We start from the raw sequence: 14,878 nt of genomic DNA on the forward strand, positions 1-14,878 counted from the left end.
ATGAAATCGGAAAGGCGGAACCAAATTCCCGCTCCCACACGCCAAACTCGAACGCGCGCAGGCGGCCGCGTTTCTAATGTTACAAACGGACTCGTATCCGTCACGAGGCCTACTAAGTCACTATAACTCAGAAATCCCGGCTAATTGCCCAGACTGCCCCGAACTTTATTGCTCACTCTCGCACTTGCTATGGCAATGTACCGCGTTACCAAAGGGCCCTCTCTCCAGTGAGCCCGAATGGGAAGAAGCCCTCAAAAGCCCGGACCTCAAACTACAACTCAAGGCCGTCCAGAGGGCCCAAGAACTGGCGGAGCGTCACCACGTTCCCGTCCCGACTTGGGTGTCGCCTACGGTTTCTGCCGGAGGAGTTCCCCGCGTGGGATCTCCAACGGATTGAAACTTCGCAGGACTTTAATAAAGTTCTTGACTGACTGATTTAATGAAATCGTTTTTCATTCACAAAGAAAGGAGGAAATCTGAGCTTAAATCCGTATTTACAGTATACGAGCCTTTCGGCGCGCTACACGAATACGAGAACAGAATGATTGTACATAGAAATGGGCAAAAAGTTTTTACCTAATCTGGCAATATATTTTTATTTGCTGTGCCGCCAAATTATCTAGGTCCAAGACCGATACACTATTCCGGCAAGGGTACAACATAAATATAAGTAGAACCTCGTTCATACGTTTTGTGGAAAAACCGCGAGAAAAAATGTACTAACCGAGTAAACGTACGATCCGAATAACAACATAAATTGACAGACTCAACTTTTGTTGACATCTACATAATGCGAAGCCTAGCGCGGATCTTACGGCACGAGACGCCGACACACGTCGAGCTGGTGATGCTCCAGCGGCCTGAGACGCGTTTTGTTGTTTTGTTCTTGCACAGTATTTTAAGAGAGAGAGGGGAAACCTGGTACATTGAAAGCGATCTGCCGCGGGGGCCTCATCTTATCGGCTCCGCCAATTCTCGGCCGGAGCCACGGATAACTTCACGGTACCCCACCAAATTTATTACCATCTGGTAAAGCAAGTCAGCCGGCGCCCGTGGACACCGATTTCAACCAGGTGGGCCGGTTTTCGGCAAGGTTAGAGCAGTTTTTCACCCCGCCACGTGGGCGACGCCGTCCAGCCTGACGGCGACGCCGATGCCCGGCGGCATGAAGACTGCTTCCCGAGGCAACATGGCCGTCTCTACGCTAACCCAGCGTGGCTACGACCCGGACGCGATGTCCTGAACGATGGTTCCGACGACTTAGGAGCCCAATTCTGCGATTCCTTCGAACATTCGAAGCCAAGCTCTCCTCAACGCGGCCGCTCGCCGATTGCAAGAGAAAGCCAAGATGGTGGCGTCCGCCGCCGCCCCGGTGTCCGGCATCCCAGCCGGCAAGACGCAGCCTCCCGCCCCGCACGCTGCGAGAACCAAGAGCAAGGTCTTCACGAAGTGGAAGCCTCGCCCGCTACTAAAACCCAACCCGGATGACTACGTGATCGTTGTAAAGCCGCGTGAGCTATTTCCTTGCACGAAGCCTCCTCCGAGAATCACTACAAGACCGCTTTCACGGCTTACCTCGGGTCTGAGCGGGCAGAGACCGCGTCGATTCTCCCTTCTAGAGAACAAAATTTGATTGTAATCCATACCTCGGACCTCGAGACAGCAGACCGAGTGATCGGGGATTTTTCTGTCAACACGGAACGCGGAGCGGTCCCGCTCCACGGATACCTCCGGCAAGATGGCGAAAACGTTTGGCACGGTGTCATCGTCGTGTGAAACTCGGACACGACTGAGACACTTCAGCAAAAGGTGCGTTGGAGAGCAGGCACCATTGTTGAAGTGAGAAAATTTGGCACATCGAACAAAGCGCGTGTTACCTTCACCGGAAGAGACAAACCGCGTTTTGTTCACTATGACAACATGGGTGCCCGTCCAGCCCTACTACCGTACAATCCCGGCCTGCGGCAAGTGCGGTGCTGTCGGCCATAGGATGGACGCATGCCCAAACCTGAGACAGGACACTTGTGGCCTGTACGGGCAACAGATTCCACTCGTGGAGGGGGTGCGCGCCCCTCACGAATGCGTGCCCAAGTGTTCAGTGTGCGGTGGTGGACACGCCACGAGCTCCCGCGAGTGCACTGAAAAGTTCCGCAACTCCAAGATAGCCGCCCTAAAGGGCGGCAAGAACAAACGGCGGTCAAGAAATAACACCGCCATCTTGAGCTTCCCGGGGAGTCGCCGCACCGGCACGTCACCAAGACCGGCAAGCCAGCGCCCCCTGCCGGAGAAGCCAGGAGGCAATCTACGGCGCCAACACACGGCATGGCAGGGGCCTGGGCCGACGGCGTCAAAAAAAGGAAAACAGGTGAGCGGCGCGGGCAGGGCTGCCTCCTCCTCCCCTCCCTCTGCCCGTCCTGCGGCGCGCAGCGCCGAACAAGTCATGATCGCGGCTCTCCAGGTGCAAAATGAGATGCTGCTAAAGAAAATTACAGCACTCGAAGCAAAATTGACGCAAGCCCTCTCTACCCACGCAAAAGAAGTAATGGAAAGCGAGACAGAAGCGCCGGCGGAGGCACCTAGAGCGGTAGCCGCTTTCGAGGCCCGTATGGACAGCCGGATTTGCGCTCTTGATACCCAAATCTCCGCGGCCATGAATGCCGCGATTGCCAAATTGACAGAGATGATTCCCTCTCTCATAACTCAACAAATCGCGCAAACCTCTCGCACCACCCGGCGAGCCGGCCCAATTAAAGACGTGTCCGGCCGGTACCCCAAAATGTTTCGACGACAACTCGATTTCGATGACGAAGACAGTTGCTCACTCTCCGGAATGGAGGATGCTCCCTTCCCCGTGAGTGCTGGCGATGGAACCTCGTCTTCGCAACCCCTACCAATCTTACCGATCATGGCGGGCACCCCCTAAACTCAGGAAATTTCCCCGATCCAAATTGGCCATCCCCATCCTAATTACCCAGTGGAACTGTTGAGGCTTCAATGCCCACGCTATGCGGACCAACCTACGATTCGTCCTCACAATATTCTAGCACCTTCCTGCTGTGGTAGCCCTCCAGGAGCCAGGGAGCGGCGCCACACTTACAAATTACACCACGTTTCAGCAGGACCCCCTCTCCTGTATCTGTGTGCATAAATATTACACGGCCTACTTCGTTGACCTTGACCTCAAAATAGAATTCTTGTACGTGATGGTGACCCTCCTTCCGCTACGAAAACAGGACCTGCCACTACACGTTCTCAAGATTTATTGTTTTCCTAAGTTAGCCAACATTACTGTCGCAGACGTTTTTAGCCGCGCCTTAAAGGCTGCGGGCCGGTATCCCCTGGTGATCGTGGGCGATTTCAACGCCACCAGCAGACTTTGGGGATGCGCGCGTGAAGAGAAACGTGGACGTAAGCTGGCGGAACTTATGTCCACGCTAGGCCTTACTCTCCACACCGACCCTGCCCACCCAACTCGCGTGGGTAACTCCGTGACCCGAGACACGTGTCCGGACCTTACCCTCACCAAAAACATGCAATATGTAGACTGGGTCAGCACCGAAGAAACGGTAGTGACCACTGCATACTCAATACAACTATTCGCACCCATCCATTGGCAAGACTTTCGCACAGGTAAAATTGCCCGATTGGACCAAATTCCGACCAACATACAACAACTCGACCCCCATTCAGGAACAAGGGTACCACATCTGGTCCCAGCAATTGGCTTCCACCCTTCGCTCCACGGAAACCCAGATTCAACTCTCAGCGGCAACCCCGGAGGTGGACAACCACCTCCTTCACCTCCGGGACGCCCGGCCCAGGCTTGCGCGCCGATGGCGCCGGCAAAAACACAATCGGAAACTCAAAATTCGCATCGCTGAGCTCATACAACGAACGGCAGAGTACGCGGCCCAACTTGCTGACTCTAACTGGGTGGACCGATGCAACACGGCCGCGCGACAAATGTCCAGCCGGAGTACGTGGCTCCTCTTCCGCGCCCTAATCAACCCCACCCAAACTCGAGCAGAAACACAATAACATCTCCAACGAGCCATTCATTGCTTCGATGGAGACACTTCAAAATGAGTATGCAAACTCCGAGATAAATACCTCTGTACTCAGCAGGACCCCCGAGGGCCCGCGTACTCGTATGCAGGTTCCGAGAACGCGGAGATGGACCAACCGTTCCAGCTGCACGACCTGATGGCGGGCCTAGCAAAAATGAAGCGAGGAAGGGCAGCGGGTCGGTATAAAATTACAGTCAAATTACTTGCCAACCTTCCCGACTCTGCCTACTCCACACTCCTCGCTTACATGAACTCCATTTGGATAGGGGAAACACCCCTCCCAATTCATTGGAAGCCCGCTCTGGTCACCTTCATTCCCAAAGCTGGTAAAGCCATCAACAGGCAACCTCCACCCCATCTCCCTTATTTCTTGTGTGGGAAAATTAAGGGAGACGATGGTGCGCGGCAGGCTGTCTGAGTTTCTGGAGAACAAAAATGTTTTCGCAGACACCATGTTCGGGTTCCGCCCACCCCGGTCCGCACAGGATGTCTTGCTTCAACTTGACCGAGAAACTCTCGACCCGATCGAATATCCCCTAAGTGACAAAGTAGTACTCGCTTTGGATTTGAAGGGGGCCTTTGACAATGTGACCCACGAAATTATTCTAACACATCTTTCCCAAACAGATTGCGGCCGAAACACCTTTAACCATATAAGGCAATTTCTCACTGATCGATAATTATACATTCGGATTCAGGACAGCGAACACGGCCCATACCCATTAGGCACGCGAGGGACTCCGCAGGGAGCGGTCCTATCGCCCCTCCTTTTCAATCTGGCAATGATGAGACTTCCCGCTCAGCTGGCGAGGGTCGACGGCATCCAGCACGCGCTGTATGCCGACGACATCACCATCTGGGCTAAACACGGCTCGGTAGGAGAAATGGAGCCCAACCGGCAGCAAGCGGCGGACATCGTAGACAACTATGCCCGTCGATGCGGCCTTCATTGCTCCCCGTCCAAATCTGAATTTGTGCACATACGCCCCTCGCCAAAGTGCACCACCCAAATCGACCTCTCCCTTAACAGTGGACCCATACCCGAACACGACGAGATCCGAGTACTGGGGCTCTTTATTCACAAACATCGAAAAGCTGACACAACATTGACCAAATTGCATAAGGTGGGGGACCAGGTGGGCCGGATGGTCCGCCGGGTTTCGAACAAGCGCGGGGGCTTACGATGCAAAGACGCCTTGCGGCAGGCGCATGCATTTGTAACCAGTCGAGTCCTTTACTCGGCTACATACCTCCACCTACGCAAATTTTGACGAGAAAGCACTCGAAGTCATTCTCCGTAAAATCTACAAGCGTGCCCTCGACCTCCCGCTCAGTACCTCCAACCTGCGCCTCCTGGGCCTAGGGATGGTGAACACCTTTAAGGAGCTGCGAGAGGCACACTTGATGAACCAATACACGAGACTCTCTAAAACGCCGTCCGGTCGCCGCCTCCTTGCCCGACTACACATCCATCATTCAATACATACAGAAAAGCACGCACATATCCCATCACAGTGGAGGTATGCCCTGCACGTGCGCCCTCTTCCGGTCAACATGACACGACAGGACCATAGTGGCAGACCCCTCGCGCGGGCGGAAGCCTTGGCTCACCACTACGGACACAAACACGGAGTCTTGTACGTGGACGCCTCGGGCCCGTACCATGGAGGTTGGTACACGGCCGCAGTCGTCCACCAAAGACGGCAGTAAACGGACTCACTTTCCGTGCACAAACCATTGCACACACGGAGGTGGTTGCCATCGCGCTAGCCGCCGCAGATCAACACCCGCGGGTCATCATCACCAACTCGAGGGGTGCTTGCCGCAATATTGAGCACGGGCACATACCGTACCTTGCCTACAAAATCTTGCAAAACAGCGACTATCTCGCTGCCCCCTCGCACCGTACGATTAACTGGACTCCGCTCACACGGGCCTCGAAGGAATCGAGATGGCCAATGCCGTCGCCCGTGCGCTCACTTTCCGGGCATCACCTTCGTCCCCCACTGATCCGGACCCCGAACCCAATCACGCCTATACTTTCAAAGAGATCGTTCAGCTCTACCAATCTGGCCATGCCATCTATCCCAAGCCCTGTAAGGGCCTCGCAAAGGCGGATGAGCGCATTCTGCTTCGCCTTTATGCCAAAATTCTGCTGTGCCCGGCAGCCTTGAAATGCTGTGACCCCGCTTGCACGGGGGAGTGCCCGCACTGTGGGGAAATGTCCTCAGACATTTTCCACATGGTATGGTCATGTAAAAAAACCCCAAATATAACCCCCCTACCCAACCCTTCCCGGCAGGACTGGGAGGCAGCCCTGCTCGGCTGCTCTGACCTGACGGCCCAACGGGCCTTGCTCGAGCGGGCCCGGGCGGCGGCCGACGCCAATGGGCTCCCTTAAGGGGGAGCCCAACTAGTGTTGATGCAAAACTTATCTAAACAAATGTTTTTCAGACAGAGGGGGGACCTAAAAAAATCGCGCTGGCGGGTGACGCCGTATGCCACCGACGCGAATTGTGATGCCCACATCACGTGGCCTGCAGCAGGGAACGGCGCGGGGTTCGGATTATCGCCTACTAAAAGCGTGCAGTACGCTAGCAATGACACTACGCACCACACGCTGCAAAACAGACAGGTGAATATGCTTATCGCAATAGGTTTGGCGGCGACAGCTGTGAATTCGGCGTGTGACGACCCACGCGTAGAATCGCTGGGACCGGAATAAGGAACTGTGCCCGCCGTAGTTTTCTAGTGAGACAGGCGGCTATATACTGTGCTCGATCACGTGCGCAGCTAACGCCTTTTCTTGTTCACATGGGATCTGTAGCGGCCGGAAAACGTACGAACGCTGTCTACAGCAGGAAACGGCGGCGTGTTTTGGTTATCGGCTGTTAAAAGCTCGCGCTACGCTTACGACGGCACCTGGCACTCTGAAACAGATAGGCGAAGATGCTTATCACCGAAGAATTGGCGGTGATAGCTGTGAATGCCGCGTGCAGCTACCACGGGAAAGATTTGCTGGCACAGAAATGAGAAACTGAGTACGCGCCTGCGCTTTCACGCGAGACGGGCAGGCTAGTATTGTGGTGAAGCTGCCGCGGCGGGCCGCCTTATACTGTTCTCAACCACTCGCGCCTCGCGCATTTTCTTGTTCACACGGGATCTAGCGGCCGGAAAACGTATTATACGATCGTCGTTTGGCGACGCACTGAACGTTGGTGCCGAAAATTTGTGTTTTCCGGGTACGCATGAACCTGCAAAAAATGAGCGCAACTCTGTTGGGTAATTTTTTGTGTTCTCGAATGCGAACGTTGGCGCCCGAAAAACGTACGTAGCGGGAATGTATCAACCAGGTTCTACTGTATCATCAGTGTTATTACGAATGGTATTATTACATCCCAAGTATATTGATTCCATCTTTCTTGTGTGCAGGTGCTGCGTTCTGTTAACGAGACTCCAGAGGGCGCAGTTATAGTGCTTTTGACCGACGGCTCAGAGAATGAACACCCCTACATTGACGACGTCTTGCCGCGACTCTTAGAGGAAAAGGTCGAAGTTCTGGCTATGGCAATAGGAGACAAGGCTGAAGACAAGCTTGAGAAAACTGCTACAGCAACAAAAGGGAAGACCTTCTTTTTTCCAGACAGCCATGAGAACACGCCGAAGGCCTACATCGAAGCTACCGAAAGTCCAGAGCACGGGCACACTAGACAGCGTTTGGTCAGTACCCTGTCATCTAAGAATAGACCATAGATATAAATTTCATTGCCGCTGCAGTTGCTTTAACGCCTTTGTGCATTGTTTTCGGCTTATCGAAATCAAAACGTACATCGAGTTTCAGAAATGTCCGTAAAAGACCAAAGACGCCATAAAGGTCGACAGATCCATAGAACCGCTTTATATTTTGGCTTTGACTAATATTTGCACTTTCACCCAAAGAAGAAACTTCGCAAGTGAGAAAAAAGGTTCAGAATTGTGCTCGAGCTCCTCGGATGGAGAGTTAAGAGCACACAGCGATGACACATTGTCATGTCACACTATAAGGAACCATTGCTGCGAAGCAGAAACATCGCCCTTGCATCCACCAGGCGTGTATATACTCTTCGCATGCATAACGTCTAATTAAAGTGCATGTCCTGACAATTTTATGCGACTATAAGTTATTTTAAGTTGCTTAGCAAACTTTGCTCATGTAATCTTCAATGAAGGGCAATAACCTCACAATACTGCGCACCTATTAATAGACTTTACATACAAATTTTTAACAAAGGGGCTTATTCTCACAAGCTTCTACACCTATATATTAAAATGCATATAGTAATATATATAAGTAACCTTTGTAACAGGCGCAACTAACCCCGTTTTCCTTAGCGGTTGCTGTTGCGGTTCTATAATCGTAGCCTCTCGTATTGGCATTACGCCTGGCAATTATTCACCAGCGCATCCTTCCATGCTGGTCCATGAATTGCGGCCATTCCTCCTTCGGCCATCCATTAAACTTGCCACAATGCACTAGCGTAGCTCACTGAGCAGTACTTTATAAAAATACCATGCCCAAAGATCGACCGAATTTAAATAACTTTCAGCTATCAATTACTCTCCTGTGATAATGTAGGCATCTACATTACTTAGACCAAACTTCCCTGCTGCGCTGTAGCAGCATTTTGGTCAGGACTTAAACACTACTATAACACAGCAGGGAAGTTGCGACTTACTGCAGTAAAAGCGCATGGTATCAGAAAAAACTAGCTTTTGGACACTGCGAACTGAAAGTGCTGAATTTTGGCCGATATATTTAAATATCAATTTTTGAAGGTGCTGTTGATTGAGTTACTCTAGTGCATTGCGGTGAAATGCGACGGATGGACGACGATGCAAAGTCCTGAAGGAGGCGACATAGAAGACCTGCAAGACTAGATGCCTACACGACAGGTGTCAATAATAAAAAATAAAAAAGACGGCCGAAGATCTATGCCGAATATTAGGGACTCAAAAGGAAACGACCTTTCATTGCTGTGAAAGCTTCTCTGCAGCGGGGGGTATCGGAACTTGTGCGAAATTTATCATCACATATATGTAGGAACAAAATTTTATTGATTAGATTTGGTTTATTGCTTTAGAGAACATCTTGTTGCAGACTGAAAGCAGCCAGAGGCAGGGTGTCAAACCGAAAAGTCTTAGGGTTTGCTTCGGCTTCAGGCTTAAGACATATGCATATTTTCCGTTTCTGTTCGACTTCAGCTACGGTGAAAAAATGTAATGGTTGTAACCGGTTTGGACCGGTTAGTATAGTTTCATATTGGCTCGTACTTAAGGAGAATTAAAGGTTTTAGTCTTACCAGCGAACTTACTTCAGTGAAATATAGTTCAATGTAAAATGTCTTACTTTACTTCACCTTCGTTTACGAAAAAAATTACAGTGACTCTTAAGACCCCGATTAAAAGATGAATCGCGAAATTCTACACTTCCTCCTCTTTTCATTCGCCTCTTTCTCTTTGACTCTTCCCTTTCTCTTCTTTCTTTTAATCAATAATGCTCACTACTAAGCATTTTTAGTCAATCAACTGATATCAAATGTGGTCATTACAAGCCGTCGTTAGACATTTTGGTCATATCATAGTCATTAGTAGTCATTACAAGTCTTTTAAGTAATTATTAAGTATTACTGGTCATTACTAGGCATTTTCATTTCTATTTAATTGTAGTCGTTACAACTTGTCGTTAGACATATTGGTCATTTCGTAGTCATTACAAATCATTTCAGTCATAATTTTCCGTCATGATTAGTCAATACTACCCACTACTAAGCATCTTTAGCTCTTTGTAATGAATTCAGATTATAAGAATTCAGAATAATCGGAAGAATGATGGGTGTAAAGTTAAAGGATAAGAAAAGAGTAGATTCGGTGAAGGAACAAACGCGAGTTAATGACATCTTAGTTGAAATCAAGACAAAAATGGGCTTGGGCAGGACATGTAATGAGGAGGGAAGATAACCGATGGTCATTAAGGGTTGCGGACAGGATTCCAAGGTAAGCAAAGCGTAGCAGGGTGCGGCAGAAGGTTATGTGAGCAGATGAGATTAAGAAGTTTGCAAGGACAACGTCGCCACAGTTAGTACATGACCGAGGGAGTTAAGAGAAGTATGGGAGACGCCTTCGCCCTGCAGTGGGCGTAACCAAGCTGATGATGATGAATCAATTGTAGTCATTACAAGCCGTGGTTAGACAGGTTGGTCATATTGTAGTCATCAGTAGTCATTACAAGCCATTTCAGTCATTATTAGTCATCACTGGTCATTACTAGGCATTTTTGTCATTTCTAATAAATTGTAGTCGCCACAAGTTGTCATTAGACATATTGGTCGTTTCATAGTCATCACTAGTCATTACAAGTCATTTCAGTCATTGTTATTCATTACTGCTAACTAGTAAGCATTTTTAGTCATTTTAGTCAATTGTAATTACAAGCACTCGTTAGACATATTGGTCATTTCATAGTCATTAGTGGTCATTACAAGTCATTTGTAGTCATATTAGTCATTACTACTCATTATTAGTAATTTCTAATCAATTGTGGCCGTTACAAGCCGTAATTAGACATACTGGTCATTTCAGAGTCATTCGTAGTCATTATTAGTCATTAGTAGTCGTTATTAACCTCTACCAATCTCTATTATAACGTTATCATTCACTGTCACTATCAATCATTGTTCATTCTTTCTTCTGTCTTTAATCTGTCTTCGTATGGCGTGATGACGCTTCAGCAGATACTCCAGCGGTCAGGTTAGCTGAAACAAACTTCGCCATGAGTCTAGAAAGGCTTTCACCTTAAAAAGAAAAAAAAAGAAACTAAGTTGAGAAATGCCGTGTACGCAAGGGCACGAGAAGATTTTAGAGCAAAAGTATGGCCACAATGCTCCAACCAAAATTGTATTTTGATGGGTGGTTCTGCTGTCTGCTCGCTCCTATAACTTGGCGCATTCAATTTGCTCGCCACTGAAATCCTGTGCTACACGCCAGTCTTCAAGAGAGCCGTACGGGGAACCTCCAGCTTCGTAAACGGGTAGCGCCATACGTCTACGAGGTAGACGGCGTGCGCTCACTTCGTCAGTGAGGCCGTGAGAAGCACCTTGCCTTCTTTGGTGCTCAGGAATCCACCATTTCTCTTCCTTGCGAGCGAAGAGACTTGGGGCTACATTTTAAGGAACCATTGTGACTCACCAGATTTCCTTATCAAAGAGCTCCGCACCCACTGCGACATTAACATCTCCTTCGTGGCACATGCCTCAAGTACGCCTCCAAATACCAGTGATTACGAAGAAAGGCAAGGTGTCATCAACAGTTCTAAATTAGCTTATGTTGTCGCTTTTATAGGAAGTTTATGCGCCGCGTACTCATTTACAAGTACAGCGCGGCCACATAGGCCAACACAACGCCCACCGTTCTAACACATCTGGTCATAGCTACGCTCCGACAGTCGCATATGACCACGTCCACAATACTTGGTTAGACTAAAAGGACATGCTCCCTACAAATCAGAAAAATAAATTGTCGGAGAGCTCATTTCCGGATGATTGTTGATGGTAATGCAACTAGCATTCGAGCAATGTAACGAGACTCCGTATTTCTGAAGTCGCGTTTGTGCGAAATCTGTATCGGTCAAGCTGCGATTTCCGATGCTTCGGTTACAGGCGGCGCACTCCGGTATCGTCCCGCTTTGCCATGGCACTGGCTTGCCAAGGTCGCCCAAGAGCACGGCCGTATGACGAAGACTGCACGATCCGAAAGCAGTGACGATGAGGGAATGACGAAGAAGGAATGACGTCGGTGGAACGCACAAAGACAATGACGATGACAACGACTTGACGACAATTAGACGACAATTCCTGAATGGTGGCGATGCTATAGCGACAACATTGTGACAACGACGGCGACGTGAACACAATGGGATGGCGACGAGTGCCTGAATACGATGACATGATGACGATGGTATGACAACGATGTTATGACAAAAGCAATTTAATAGGCTCAGTCTCGCGACGATGGAATTACGAATATGGCATGACAATTAACGGCGGCATAATAACTGTTTAATGACAACAACATGATAAGGATATAATGACGAAAAGGGAACGACGCTGATGGATCGGAAAATGTGGTATAAATTGGCGATGGCATTACGATGATGGCATGAGGTTTCTCAGGAGATGAGACTAGAAAACAAATGCGTGAAGACAACGTAATGACGAGTCACATGTCGAAGAATGACGACGGTGAACGAACGGGGCATCACAACGATGGTAAGACAATGATTGCATAATGACGACTCTATATGAGGACAAAGGCGGGACTACGACCACAATACAAAGCCTGTATTATAACGATGGTGTGTCGATGTTGGCACGGCGACGACAGCAGACAGCATCCAGAGAGTCGGATGACTAAGCTGGACTAACAAAGGCGGCATCCCGAGGGTGGCGGGACAACAAATGCACGACTACTTTATGACGACGATGATGTGACGACGACGACATGACATGAGTGAGAAATCGAAGAGCGACGAGGATGACAGTCCGTGACAGCAAAAAGATGATGGTATTAGAATGAACACATGTTGACAACTGCATGACGACGAGGAGATGACAACCGTATAACGACAATGGTATGGCGAGTCTATGACGACAATGACGGGACGATGACTGCATTGCGAAGCCTGTATGACAATGTTGGCGTGACGACGACTGCATGAAGAGAGCCGGATGACCATGCTGGACTAACAACGACGGAACCCCGACGTTGGTGTGACAACGAATGCATGACTACGGTATGACGACGATCATATGACGACGATGGCATGATATGAGTGAGATGTCGAACAGCGACGACGATGACCAACCGTGACAGCAAAAAGATCATGGTATTAGAGTGAACACATGTTGACAACTGCATGACGACCAGGAGATGACAACAGCATAAGGACAATGATATGACGAGTCTATGACGACAATGACTGAACGATGACTGCATTGCGAAGCCTGTATGACAATGTTGGCGTGACGACGACCGCATGAAGAGAGCCGGATGACGATGCTGGACGAACAACGACGGAACACCGACGTTCGTGTGACAACGAATGCATGACTACGGTATGACGCCGATGATATGACGACGACGGCATGACATGAGTGAGATGTCGAACAGCGACGACGATGAACGATGAACATATATATATATATATATATATATATATATATATATATATATATATATATATATATGCATCTCCAGTAGCGCAGTCTGATACATACGAACGAACGTTGCATAACCCGACACATCCTGCAGTCGCAAGAAGTATTCTCTGCATTGTGTCCAAGACTGAACTAACTGTCAGGTAAACCAGCCAGCTAGTGTGTGTTCAGAACACGACTGGATACACTGATTTGATGCAAACTGTAATGTTTGATTTTGTATTTTAAGTCTTGGTTGAGCTGTTCGAAGTACTAGGATTAGGACTGTGAAACAACAAGGAAGCTTCATAGCCCCCCTGCCCTATTGTGAGACAGCAACACTGTATATTTAACTCACCCCGCCTAAATCAGCTTAGATACTACCCTTATTCGGTCATCGCGACGCGTATAGTCGTGTAGAACACTAATTTGTTTTAGGTGATGTCTCAGCGCACCAGCTCAAAGTTCCAATGCCGTACATGAGATATAAACTTAAGGCAACACTGCGCATAATTTTGGGTCTGCACAAAAGCTTAGGAATAAACCAGCAGGGAGCAACTTCCCTGCTGTTTTATAGCATTGCTTTATTCCTAACCAAAATACTGCTATAACGCAGCAGAGACGTTAAGACTAAGTGTCGTAAATGTCTACGTTATTTGAAAAGATTATCCTCTTGAGGTTGCGAACTGAAAGTTAACTACTGCCGATCTTTCGACATAACATTCTTGTAAAGTGCCGCTCAGTGAAGTACGCGTGTAACTACGCCATGATGCATGGGTGGACATCAAAGACTGTAGGCCTATACAACTGGTTACAATATAAGAATGCTGCGATAACATCTAAGAGCGTGTGAGGTGTACCTGTACTTAATGTTGCGGTTACCCATACCTTTTAATTTTCAGATGCGCAATATTGTGAGAATATGGTCCTTTAATAAAGATTACTTCAGCAATTGTTTACTACGCAACTTCTAACTTATAGGCACACTAACTTCTCAGAATATGCTCCTTTATTACACTTTACCTTTCTAAGAGTGTGTATGAGGCAAGTGATGAGACGTGTCCTATCAACATCGTACGCACGCAGCCTGTTCACCAGGCACACTAGCGCCCACAATGCTCGTCGTGCCAGCGGTAAAAGGTTCAGCGCTGCCTGCGCTACGCTTTAGAGCCGGTTTAGTGTCGGTTCACAGTGCGTCTATTAAGCTTTGACATTTCGGCGGGCACACGCACTGTGCCCGTCACATGACCTTCCAACACCGAAGTGCTCACCACGCATGCGCTGCCTTCGATGTCCTGGCCGTACGATGATGTGCTCCAGCAGCGTGAGCGCATCTCGAGTATCCATGTAGGGATATAATCGGTGTCGCAATAAGGGTCGCATTGGTAGAGGATAAGGGTGTACATTGCAGTCTGTGCGCAACGGTTTTGTTATTCGTCCTCACACGAATATAATCTGGGAAATTGAGTTTTCAACAATACCGAAAAATCAGGTTGAATCAAGAGAGTTGCAAGGATAGTGCATAATATATGACCTAGTAATGTTCAGCTGGTGGCTAATTCTTCGGGGCAGCTATTCCTG

General features: G+C 48.9%; 1 protein-coding gene across 1 annotated transcript in view; it reads left to right on the forward strand.

Moving 5' to 3' along the window:
- Window positions 1-14,878, forward strand: part of LOC142558419 (uncharacterized) — a 92,818-nt gene that overhangs the window by 12,733 nt on the left and 65,207 nt on the right. The window contains exons 4-8 of the mRNA XM_075670554.1: window positions 1,937-2,365; window positions 3,691-3,976; window positions 4,157-4,243; window positions 6,011-6,312; window positions 7,500-7,787. Of these exons, the coding sequence (XP_075526669.1) occupies window positions 1,937-2,365; window positions 3,691-3,976; window positions 4,157-4,243; window positions 6,011-6,312; window positions 7,500-7,787 (1,392 nt within the window). The remainder of the gene's footprint in view (window positions 1-1,936; window positions 2,366-3,690; window positions 3,977-4,156; window positions 4,244-6,010; window positions 6,313-7,499; window positions 7,788-14,878) is intronic.

The sequence above is a fragment of the Dermacentor variabilis genome, chromosome 9 (assembly GCF_050947875.1).
Source record: "Dermacentor variabilis isolate Ectoservices chromosome 9, ASM5094787v1, whole genome shotgun sequence".
Classification (NCBI taxonomy): domain Eukaryota; kingdom Metazoa; phylum Arthropoda; class Arachnida; order Ixodida; family Ixodidae; genus Dermacentor; species Dermacentor variabilis.